The sequence below is a fragment of the Mastigoproctus giganteus genome, chromosome 9 (genome assembly GCF_048544385.1).
Source record: "Mastigoproctus giganteus isolate SK-2022 chromosome 9, ASM4854438v1, whole genome shotgun sequence".
Taxonomy (NCBI): Eukaryota; Metazoa; Arthropoda; class Arachnida; order Uropygi; family Thelyphonidae; genus Mastigoproctus; species Mastigoproctus giganteus.
Window position 1 is genome coordinate 22,759,206 of NC_143583.1, and position 12,674 is coordinate 22,771,879.

Genomic DNA, 12,674 nt, shown 5'->3' on the forward strand with positions numbered 1-12,674 from the left:
ACTCATGCTGTGGAAGACCTGCAACGCCCATCACTCCAAAAGTTGTTGACAGTGTGCATGATCTAGTGATGAGTGATCGACAAGTGACAGTTCGGTATATTGCCAGCATCTTGGGCATCTCATCTGAACGTGTGTACCACATAATAACAGAGATTCGCTCTATGAATAAGGTGTCAGTTCGATGGGTTCCAAAGTTGTTGACATTAAATCAAAAATGCATGAGTTGTCAAGTCAAGTGAATATTTGCATCGTTTTCAAGCAGACCCGGCAAATTATCTTGCAAGTTTTTTGATCATCGATGAGACGTCGGTCCGTCACTTTCAGCCAGAGACAAAGGAGCAAGTCATACAGTAGAAACACAGCTCTACTACCCCCTTCTAAAGAAATCCAAGTCGATTCCTTCTGCTGGAAAGGTGATATCATCGGTTTATTGGCTGATGGAGTGTTGCTAGTGTATTACCTTCAGAAAGGCTAGACAGTTACAGGGACATATTACGCAGACCTTGTGAGGCATTTGCTTGAAAACATCAGAGACAAACTGCGAGGAAAACTCAGCAAAGGAGTCTTGTTACATCAGGACGACGCGCTTGCTCACAAGTCTGCCATTTCCATGGCTGCACTGCATGAGCGCGGCTTTGAAATCTTAATCTATCCCCAATTCGGCAGATCTAGCACCATCGGAAAAAATTCCTGCTGGCATCCATTTTCCCGCCGACAGTGATGTTATCGCTGCAGTGGATGCATTCCTGGAGGCCCTTGCAGCATCGTCAGTAAAGTGTCTTGACTCCAAAGGAGACTATGTTTAAAAATACAATGTTACCAGACTCTTCAAACTAACCCTTCATACTCGGGCCACAGACTTTTAAAACGCCCTCGTGCAGTTCTGAACGAGTTGTTCTGTCTGTCTTCAGAATATTTCATCTGTTCTAGATTATGATTATCTGTTGGTGTTGTGACCGTTCGTCAACGTTCTACAACCGTTCGAAATATCTGCTTTCTCCAAAACGAGATACATTTAGGAGGACACTCAGACCCTTGGCTACTTCCGCTTGTGATTAGCTCACTTGCATCCAGCAGCCGCTCTTCTCCGCAGTGATCACTTGTACGGTGTCTCTCTCTACTACTGGACCTCGAAACGTTATTCAAACATGCTAAAAAAATGTCATGCACAATCCGAATGGGTGGCTCACTGTTTTAAACAGGGCGAATACTCTATTTAATTATCCATTGTTGCATGTCCATAATTGCATATCAGAAAGACATGGAAATGCTCATTTTCAGAAGTTACTTGGTCTATATACACAATTTCAGCTCGATTTACGAAGGGGATTTTTCAGTCAAATGTACCTGAACTTTCTTCTCTCAGTGTACTAATTTACATTGTTATTATGAATTTTGTGGTTGAGGCAAAGAGATTTCATTTAGACAAAATGGACGTGTAACGTTTAACAGTAAACAACAGTAGCCTAAGGCTCCGCGTGTTTTTCTCTACCTATGACTTTCAGCTGTTCTTTACACAATTGCCGCCACACGTCAAAGGGCCAGGGGACATTAATCTCTATGAACAAATATTTAGTTTCTAATTTGCGTTGCGTTGCTACCAAGCGTTCTCGGTGGGTGTCGCTTTAGTGTAAAACTCGTTTTTACCCTTATCACTCACGCCCACCACTGTAGCAATGGCTTATTTTTATCTATCGCTTGTTTATATAGTGGACGGGCGTGTATACTTGGGACACGTGCACTTCCCGCGAACCGTACGACCGAAGAAAATATCCCTTGAAACATGATTGAACAAAGGATAGCCTTGAAAGAGAATTTTCAAGCGCTCCGCTCATTAACAGCTTTCTCTCGTTTGTTATCAGTCAGTTTTTGTTTCAAGAGTGTGTTACATTTCTCCATTAAAACGTTTTCTTGCACGTCAGCTAGCTCGTGAAATAATGGTTTAAGATAAACGTGTAACTCAATTTGAAACGGAGGCAGAAGTGACGCATTTAGAAGGGCGGAGGGAAAAGAAGGGGGAGGGGAAGAGATAAATGACTTCATTTCACGAAACACGACTGTAATCGAAGATAACAAAAAACGCACAACTCCTTTGTCGCTTCTTGGTCAGAAATGCAGGTGCTGAAACAGAAACAAACAAAATAATAATAATAAAAGAAGTTGTCCATTCTTTCCAGACGTTCACTCCCTTCCCTAAAGTCTGCTGCTTAATACTTATTGAACTTTGCATGTATTTCCCAATTTGTTATGCTGGTGCACATCAATAGCTCTTCTGATTCTTCTGTACACTTTACTGGTTACTATTGAGACGGGAGTCATCTGTTCATTACGCTATACCATGGCTCGAGCTCACGTGACTGCCAAATACAGTTAATGACTGCATTCTTGTCGAAAAGATTAGTTGTAGTAGAGGCACGTCATGCAAGAAAGCAAGCTTATGTATCATCAGCAAAAAAAAAAAAAAAAAACACATTTAACACATCCATTCCCTCTAAACGTTTGTCCAGTTCCTCCTCGAATTTATTTAAGCTATCAACTTACACAACGTCAGATGGAAGTTTGTTCCAGCAATCAACTACCCGCTGGCTAAAGGCAAATTTCCACACATCTGTTCTACGACTGTCTTTTCCTCAATTTGGATTTTTGGCCGCTCAGGTTCGTAATCTGAGCAAGAGGAAGAATCCCATCAGAATTGAGCCTGTTCAATCCAATCAAGGCCTTATACGCCTCAATCAGATCACTCGCAGGTGCCTAGTCTCCAGACGTTGTAATTTGCAGAACTTAAACATTTCTTGGTAATAGGACCCCTTCGTTTTCCTCACCAATCTTGTTGCCCTTCTCTGTACTCACTCAAGCAACTCTACATCCTTCCTAAAATGAGGCCTCCAGACCTGTGCGCAGTACTTGGCGTGGCCTTGAGTACTGCGCAAAAGGATAATCACCTTTTCCCTACTAGCAAAATTCCTGTATATCATTGACAATACCCCATGACATGCTCTGGCAGCCTGTCTGCATTGCACTGAAAACTTCATATCTGACTGCACAATTACTCCCATGTCTTTCTCATTTTCTACCACCCTAATTGCAGTAAAACACAGTCGGTACGTTTCTCTGGGGTTACTTCTACCCATATGCAGTACTATGCATTTGTCAATGTTAAATTTCAGTTAAACTTCTCAGCCCATCTGCCCAACTTCTCAATGTTAAACTTCTCAGTCCATCTCCCCAACTTTTCTAGATCCTGTTGCAGGAGCACACCGCCATTAATGTCATTAAGAACCCTGCCAACCTTTGTATCATTTGAATTCTTGGACATTAAGTCTGATATACCTTCATAAATATCATTGATAAATATATAAAGCAACAGTGGGCCCAAGAGCGCCTAGAACAGAACTTTTTTTTTTTTTTTCGATTGGACAAGGCAACTGAGGCATTAAGTCCTCGTGTATATTGTGTATGTAATCTATAAATTGTGTGTGCTCTAATGCCGATTTGCTTTTTTCTTCGTTGAAACCTTTTAAAAGGCTTCGCCCTAGAAACCAAATCCTTACAAAAGTGCGGGAAACAGGTGGGGAATGAAAGATAAACCTTTCCACAATAGAAAGTATATGGAAATTAAAAACTATATTAAAAAAATAGCCTTTTTCTCTACTAAATGGTTATTATTAAGCTAACGGCTCTTAAACTTAATTGATATAAATCCGTATAAGTGTGTGTTCACGGGACGATTTGCATATTATACAAGCTGAAAAACTTGGAATAACTCACGGTGGGGAAATCTATTCCCTCCGCCTGAGATTGTCTAACTACAGCCTCTATTGAAAATGACCTTAGAAATTCTTCTAGTCTTAGACGGGAATCCAGCCAGGCCTTTTCAAACCAGTGACCGGTTACCGCTGTATTATTAATATTATTCCGTAATCCCTCAGGAGTCTTCCGTGGTAGCGGGGTGGTTTCGCCACCCTGCTAGCACGGAAGACTCCTGAAGGGTTATGGAATAATATTAGTAATACTATTTATTATTACACAAAAATAATCCTCACTAGAAACCAAATTATCCTACTGATCATGGGGGTTATTCTCGAAAGTCTGCAATGATCGGAAAGTTTAGAGGGTATATAGAAAAAGGGGTGTTAGGTTTCCAGCTTCAGGGCCTGACCATGCATATACGGGCCCTAGTAAAAATTATGGACTCAGATACGAACTGCGTTCGGCTCTCCATCGAAAATTATCTACTGTTTTCCCTTCTACAGTTGATCCTACGAGTACTAAGCTTGTAAGACATTTCTGTATAAAATATATTTTAGCATTAATTTAATTTATATATACAGATTTGCCCATTGAAGTTTATATTATTCATGCGAGTATTTTATTTTTAATGATAATGATTAGGTCAAAGCTTTGTGAAATTCTCCTGCTTTTTTATAACCTGATACGAAAGTCCAACCTACCAACAGGTTTACGATACTTACAAACAAGTACAAGACTTAGACTTTTCTTCTTAGATCAACAACAAAGAATAGATGAATTAATAAATAATTGCTTTGTTAAATGTAAAAATTTCCAACTGTTTTTCCGTTTAATATAATTTTTTTCTTAATAAGTTATCAACTATGTCATGCACTTCCTGGCTCATTAATTAATTATCTTTGGTTTTTTTTTTTTTTTTTTGTTGCTGAGTCTCCTGCATTGCAAGTTTATTACAATAAAATAAAATGATTAAAAATCAATATTGTATTTTTTTATATTATTATGATACATGTTTGTATCTCTTTTTCTGTTGTTATTTAAAATATCGACAATTTTTCTTGTGGTCTCTTTTAATCTTCTGTAACCGCGTGTGACCAAAGAGAATTTTATTTTTATTTTAAATATGCCATTGCTCTGTAAATATCTAACATGTTATGGTGAAAGTCATGGACGTCATCAGGGAGGGACAAATGAAGGGGGAAGAAGCGCTTGTCTCTATGGGCTTCAGATATTACTTCAGACCGACGGCTTTAAGATACCTACCATCTCCTGTAGAAAAATGTCTGGCGTCGTCATTCGTGTTAACAGGGGATGTTCTGAAATTTGAATTAGCACGGACAGCAAGGAAAAATCGATATGAAGGATGAGTAAAATATATTATGAATTATTAATGAAATTGGTTATTAAGTTCTGCTCAATCGAAGAACAAATTTGTATCCCTTGCTAAGCGCTCTTTTCTTCTATTTTACAAAGGGATTTCATTTAAGGTGTAAAATCTATTCTATGGCGATGCTAAAATACAGTACTGGTGCTGAATGTGAAATTAGTTTACAACCCATAGGTAATAACTAAATAATCGGATTATATTTAAAATAGTCATTTATTTCATTTTTCATTAAATGCAAATACAGTAATAAAGAATCGGTTCCCTCCCTCTTCTTTCTAATCACTGGCTTATACGCTCTTTTGTGTTTTTTTTTTTTAACTATTGTTCTGTTCACGGTGTTGTTTCTTCTCTTTCTTAACTTTTTCTTTCTTCCTTTTTATACTGAAATGGACATATATCTCTAAATTACAATTTTTATTGATGCTTCTTGCATCAATAAAATCTATGGATGATGGTGTGCAAGATCATCCATCATCCTCAAAGGATGATGGTGTGCAAGACTTTTTTCCCTAAAGATCTCCAGTGAATTAGAGTGATTGAACTGTCTCAAGGTTTACTACACTCTTTCGGAGCTCAGAAATATCCTAAGTTCCATAGTGACTACAGCATCATCATGTTCATTTATATTGTTTTAGCTATGTGGGTGGTATAGATGCGGGATCTGATCATGTTACTTCTAGAATAGAAACCACAATGGCGATATTGTGGGTCGATGATTAGAACTTGAAACTTGTAGCTAAGATTTAAAGAGCGCGCTATACATTTTTACACTTAAAGAAGATAACGAAGCGGAAAGTAAGAAAAGTGCTCCGATGTCACCTTGATAAATGGGAACTGCGAACCTTTCTTTCTACCCTCTTCCACTGTACGTGCCGTATTGGCTGGCACACGAGCGCAATGGGACACCAGGTTCAGTAGACACTGGAAAGGTTATCAAGCGTTGAATGGTGACATACTGCAGAACACGAAGGCGATGATGAGTATGACTTGGCCCTTAATTCGACATTAGCGTTATCAGTTAACCAGACTGAATGAAAATTGTACTTTTTTTTTTCTCAGTCTGGAGTGACTCAGGTCTTTTCGATATATATTTTTAGATTTATGATGTTATTTGATCTCAAGGAATGGAGAAAAGTACCCTCTTCACAATCATCACTTCTTATCGAGCGGTTGAAAGAACGAGTGGAGACAAAAAGAAATTAAAAATGTTTGGACAATTAGCATTTGAATGTGTTATTCTTGGACCACTAAGTAGGTAACGTTTCAATGAACACCTGTTCATTGTGCCCACCACCCTCATAGCCATTACATGAAAGGGTAAAAGTTTTAACTTCCCTCTGTTGGACAGACACCTGCTTTTTGTCTGTTGATTTTCCTCTTGGTTTCTTGATTGCTCATATCATCGATTTTGTCTGGGCCACCCAATTACCTATAACATGGCAATGTTGTATAAACACTAGGGATATTCCTTCTCTCTCTCTCTACGACCTTCCTTAGCAACACACGTTTAGAACAAAAGCTTTAGATTACCATCTAGACAAGCACAATAATGACAGTTTATTCCCCTTGTGTCGGACGTCAGGGCACATTCTAAAACATTTTGTTATCTGTTGATATTCCCGTCGCTTTTTTAGCAGTCTGGAACAGCTGACTGACCTCGCACACGTCACTTATCCAACACACTCGGGACCCAAAATGTCCTGGAGCGTGTCCCGTGAGATAGCACACGCGGAAGTGGCGACGACAACTGTTTTGAAACGGTAGGATTGTGGGAACGACCAATAGCTCACTCTCTCCGTTACCGTCCTTGGCTTAAGACAAAGAGTGAGATGAGGAGGGAGATATCTGAAAGTGAATGAATCGAAGAACATACAGCATTAGGACGTTAACACAAAGAGTGCAAACGATAGCATGACTTAACTCCACCCTTGTGTCATTAAGCCTCCGTTTTTTATTCTGCTCTAGAAAACGAAATAGTTATTAGACTAATACGGACGAAAGGCAGGGCACGATGAATGCATGAACGAAGTGGTTCAAAATTGTTTCTAAGAAATGGGCAGTCATTTCTGTTTGTGGACACTTTTTTGATGTGCGATTAAGAATTACTATTGCTAATTAGTGGTCTGTGGATGATAAAGTCAATGGCTCCTCGCGCCTTTCTTCTAACTAACGGAAAGTTGGGTATTCGTCCAACTTTCCTTTGGGCAACTCTGCCTAACTTGAAAACTGGACCTTTTTTTTCGAGGTAATTTCTGATGTGAAAGTGTGGACAAAAGTAGTTCCTGTGGCTGGCTTAAGTATCCTGCCGTAAAACTGTTTTCAACCCAGGACAGCAGACCGCAGGACTCTGGGAATCTACCTTCAAAATAAGAGTATTATATATAATACAGTAAAATCCTTTTACAACCAATACCGTCTTAATGAAAATATTTCCAGGTCCCGAACCACTTTATTTATTATTAGTGTTTTGTAAATCTCGTCTGAACGCAAATTTAGTTTTGACGAAAAATTCAGTACAACGGATTACTTTCAATGAACAACTTTGTTTTTGTGTGTGAAAATTATGAATGCTACTCCTTACGCCATATTAGTAACAATAGTCTTCTCTATTAGTGAAGCTTTACTTATTCGAGGTAGTGCAGTACCATGGCAACTCGTTGTGAAGGAAGAGCATAATATGAGACAGAGCAAATAATGCCTCCCACACTAACTACCATCGTAGTTTCTTAAGAGTTATCTATGGTGTATCTACACCGATATTATATAGATATTAAACTCTTAACTCTATTATGCCTTGCGCATCGGCGCCTCTGTAGCCAGGTGGGAAGGAACAGCAGTGCGTAACACACGCTTCTTGATTAAACCGGGGTTCGAACCCGTCACCACCAAATACGGAGGATGCGGAAAGGTCAGGGAATGACCACCGCATATTCCCGGAGCAATATGGCCTTAGTTGCTAATGCTCCTAAAAACCAAATAACAAACAAAAGCCTTGTGCATTTAGTTATTTTATTACCCCATAATATACGAGTAAATACGGTTATAGGAGGATTCACTCGAACAAAATGAAAGTTTTGAAAGATGCAAATTGGTCTATCTCCTGAGGTAGACCAATTTCCGTATCTGTGGTTTCGTTCTTTCTTTTCTATAGAATTTTTTTTAAAAAATGAGTGAAAATGTGGATAGTAACGAAAGAAGTCTCACATTTTCATGATTTCATGTCTCTCGCACTAGGAACATTCTCATAATCGTTCATTCATTTGACAAAAAAATAAAATAAAATAGTGTTTTTGAATTATTGATCTAATTAACCCCAGGGGCTCACTTTTGGTGAGTATGGGCTTGGCACACCCAGGGTCCTGAGCTGAATATCATCATTCTCTTTCTTGGCGATTCCCTTCTAGTTTTCTCTCTCTCTCTCTCTCTCTCTCTCTCTCTCTCAGGTTAATTCAGAATTTTTTTTTTTTTTTTTTTTTTGGCTGGTGCAGCATAAGCCTCAGGCTTTCTTGCACCATATGGCTAATAATAATAATAATAACAATTCACTTTAGTATAAACTGAGCCCACACATTTTCAGTTGCACTAACTAAAGATGAAATTTCGTATTAATCCGCCTTACATGCGCCCTGTTAATATGCAAAAACGTAATGATGTTACATCTGCTGTATCCTGTTTCTAAATGTATGTTTTAAAAATTTTAAATAATAAATAAAATATGCTGTCAAACCGATAATCTCTGAACAAATATTTTTAATTTTATAACCAGCATTTTTTAATTTTTTTTTCAAAATTGAATTTTAAAGTCCACAAAGTGGAAGTTGCTACTTCTATGTACTGTATTAGAAAAGTGCAGCAGAATTTATTTTTAAAAAAATATTGGCTCTTTTAAAATAACTTGAGCGATATTCAATATAACGCAATTATTCATTCACCACCGATAAGTTCGTTTAATGGGGTTAACTGTAATCAGTGCCACAGCTACAAAACATGAAATGTACAGCATGAAATTTTGCATGCATACAAAGGTACCTTAGGATTATGCTCTTGGGTTTTATTTTTATTTAAATCCATTATTTATTTCTTAAATTATTAAAATTTCTAATTATCAGTACCTTCCATAAGAGGGCGCTATTATCAATTGCAGATGTCACGAAGAAAACGTGACAGACGTGACTTAATAAATGAAGCAGATTATGCTTTACAATTATTAATATTTATAATTTGTAATTATAGGTTTAAATGGGAAGAAAGCTTGAAACCAATTTGCTTGGAAAATTTTGTGATATTAATTGGTATTAATGTTATAAATGAAAGAGAGCGCCATTGTTAATTCGTACTGTATTTATCAAGTGCAAAAAATGCACTTGATAAATACAAAGGTAAATAAAAGAAAGTTTCTAAATCGGCCCGGTCTAGTGCAATTTTACCAATTTAAAAAACAGTTCTTTCTTGCCCCTATTCCACACATGCATTTCCAGTCTCCATATTTTTCCCGTTATCGGATTTGCATTTCCACTTCCACTTATCTGTTAAAACGCCCTCTTGCGGGAGAATCTTAAAACACCTGCCTTTAAAAGTTTCCCATGTTGGGGTCTGGTTCTACCCACTGCCAAGTTAATCTCGAAACAAACGTGACATCTAGCGCCAACGGCCGTGTACTACACCACTGGAACAAAAGTATACGTGTGTAGTAAGGCAGAGAAATCTAGTGACCCACATATCACACGAACCAGACAGCTGACTAGCTTTGTTTTTTTAAAATAACCCCGGCCTCTTTGCCAAGAGTTACAGGTCTCAAATGTAACTTTAACGACCTCTCATGCATGCGGGCCCTTCTACCTTGACCGTAACCCGAAAACTGAAAGTCATCTTTCGGTGAATGGACGGAAAGTTGGTTTTTATATTTATTAGCTAAACGAAAGTAGATGGCGCTGTCGTTGTTGAAGGTTAGGATGCGTATGTGCTACTGTATTTTCTTACATTAAATTAGCTACAAAAATAATGTAAAATATAGAACATGATAGCAGATGAGAAAGGCTCTAATAACACATTTTTTTGTCCTAAGTAATCGCTGATTAGAAATACTGGAAAAATATAGTGGGATTATTTTGGAAACCTGTCTGCAAGACTAGTTGCTTATTGTGATAACGAGTATCCGTATCCTGATTCTGAGGGGGTGAGTGATTAGGAGAGAGAGAGAGAGAGAGAGAGAGAGAGTATTAAAATAATGAATGATATAAGAGCCGCATTGCATTACCCAAATGTATGTTACTGAATGTGGACCAAATCAGTTACTGTTAAAAAAAAGTACACAATTAACTTTATACGATTGTTAAGAGATAATAAGTTAATATTTTTTGTTATGTTCCTTTTCCATTAGGAGAAGAAAAGTAGCCCAGTTGCCATGCTAGAGAATACAGGAAATGTTTATAAGAATTATATCTTATTTATCTAGAGATTACAAAAGAAAACTGTCGTCTGTGTGGTTTCACTCATAGATACTGACATACACCTGTAGACATTAAAAAATATGGCGGCTATTTATCTTTCTTAATTTAATTGTTATTTATCTTTCTAGCCTACAGTCGCAACAGTGATTATTGAAAGCTAAAGTGAAAAGCGAGCGAAAACAAGGAGAAAAGAAAGAGCGAAATAACAGACAGAAATAATGATAAATAAGAATAGAAACCAAATTAAAAGAAAGGAAATGAAAATTGGAAAAGAATAAAAAGTGTCCGCAGGAGGGAGGGAGAAGAGGTGCAGAGAGAGAGAGAGAGAGAGAGAGAGAAAGAGAGAGAGAGAGAGAGAGAGAGAGAGAGAGAGAGAGAGAGAGAGAAAGAGAGAGAGATTGGAAGAAAAATCAAGACAAGTGGTAAATATCATGGTGATGGGACTGGCTCCGAAAGGGGAAGTGAGAATTGAGAATAATGTCCGGATGTCGGGATGATTCCAAAAAGTTGAATTTTAATTTTGGAGTCCGCCGTGGCAACATAGTGAACTCGTGACTTCTCTGGAGAGGCTTGGATTCGAATCCCCTCAAGAGCTATAGGACTCCATGAGAGTTCCCTCAATCGTGGCTGTATACAGCAGATCTCAAGTGGAGGTATAGGATTTCGCGGTTTTATTTTCTGACAAACCTACGAATAAAAATAACATGTACAACTATATGAATTCGGCCCTTAATTAATAAACAACAGAAATTATGCATTCCAAATTTGATTCTTTGCTCCTGTTGTCTTCTATGCAGCTTAGTCAGCACAATAATTTCCCATCTGCTACTAGTTTCGAGAGGTCTGGGTTCGACTCTTGTCGATAACTGGAGGAATTTCTGAAGTCCTCTTCGATCAAGGCTTTAGTTAGCCATTCTCAGGTGGAAACAATAGGGGTTTTCACCGTGAGTTAATCTAGGTTTTTCAGCCCGCACAGTATGCAATCGGGCCGTGAAACAACTCCCAACAGACAAAACCACAGTATACGGATATGAGCTGCAAGCTCCGTGAATGAAATAATGCCTTGAATAAAAATTTCTCCTATTAATCATGTTAAAACATTTCAATCAAATCTCGAGGTCTTTTCTATTTTCGTTTATAAATAGCCCCCGGAAAAGTAAATTGCAAATAAAAAACCATATCACGTTCGTAACAGATCATCATAATAATAATTTTGGATGTGAGCAATCGAATCACTGAACTTTGAAATTTGAAGTATGTTACTCTTGATCGCTGTAGTTTTTGGATGATTTCTTGAAGAAATGCAGTCGGCTGGTCAAAACATTGAGGAACTGTTGTTAAAAAAATAATAATTGGAAGAAATGAAAATAAGAAATAGTAATATACAAAATATACTTAGAGAAATAAGGGGTTAGGAGAAAGTGAATGAGAGAGAGAGAGAGAGAGAGAGAGAGAGAGAGAGAGAGAGAGAGAGAGAGAGAGGGGTAAAATAAAAAACATAAGAAAATGATAAAAAGGATTAAGAAATCTCATAAATGCGATTGCATGCTCAACTACAGAAGAAGAAAAAGTAGTCGCTCACTTGTTTGAATCTCCTGGCTTTGTGTAATTTCTGTCTTCGGCATCTGGTCCAGTAGAAAGAGCGCAAGACATGATTTCGGCGTTTCGCTAGACCGTAACAGCGTCGGCGTTGCCTTGTATCCCCTCTCCACACAACCATCACAACTCGTACAGGAGTCCGGATCGATTTGGGAGTCATTGGAGATGATTCAGCAGTCTCCTCGTGCACTCTTCCAACACACGATACCTTTGTTCTGCAGCGTTTCATGTACGCATGCATCGGTGTGACAACCTCCTTGTTATTTAGGCAAGGCGATGTAGAAACAGTTGTCTTCTGTCATCGTTTGTCTGGTGAATTCCGAAGAGAGTGAGAGGAGAGATAGCTGTCTTCCGGACACGGTCCTAAGCAGTGACATGTACCATCACAGCCAAGTTCAAGAATGGCGCGTTAAGGAAGGGTTCGCAGTCTTCATTCGGCGCCAGTTCGAACCAACCAACCACTCAAACTAGCCATTGATAACACGGAA

At 38.3% G+C, this 12,674-nt stretch overlaps 1 protein-coding gene across 4 annotated transcripts in view; it reads right to left on the reverse strand.

Annotated features, from left to right (window-relative positions):
• LOC150080088 (BTB/POZ domain-containing protein 2-like) overlaps positions 1–12,674 on the reverse strand; it is a 259,382-nt gene that overhangs the window by 25,017 nt on the left and 221,691 nt on the right. The window contains exon 1 of one of the 4 annotated variants that reach the window (XM_090381236.1): positions 12,170–12,583. The exons of the other annotated variants lie outside the window; for them this stretch is intronic. Coding sequence (XP_090237362.1) covers positions 12,170–12,427 — 258 coding nt within the window. The 5' untranslated portion in view covers positions 12,428–12,583. Of the gene's footprint in view, positions 1–12,169; positions 12,584–12,674 lie in introns of those variants that run through there. 4 annotated transcript variants of the gene reach the window in all.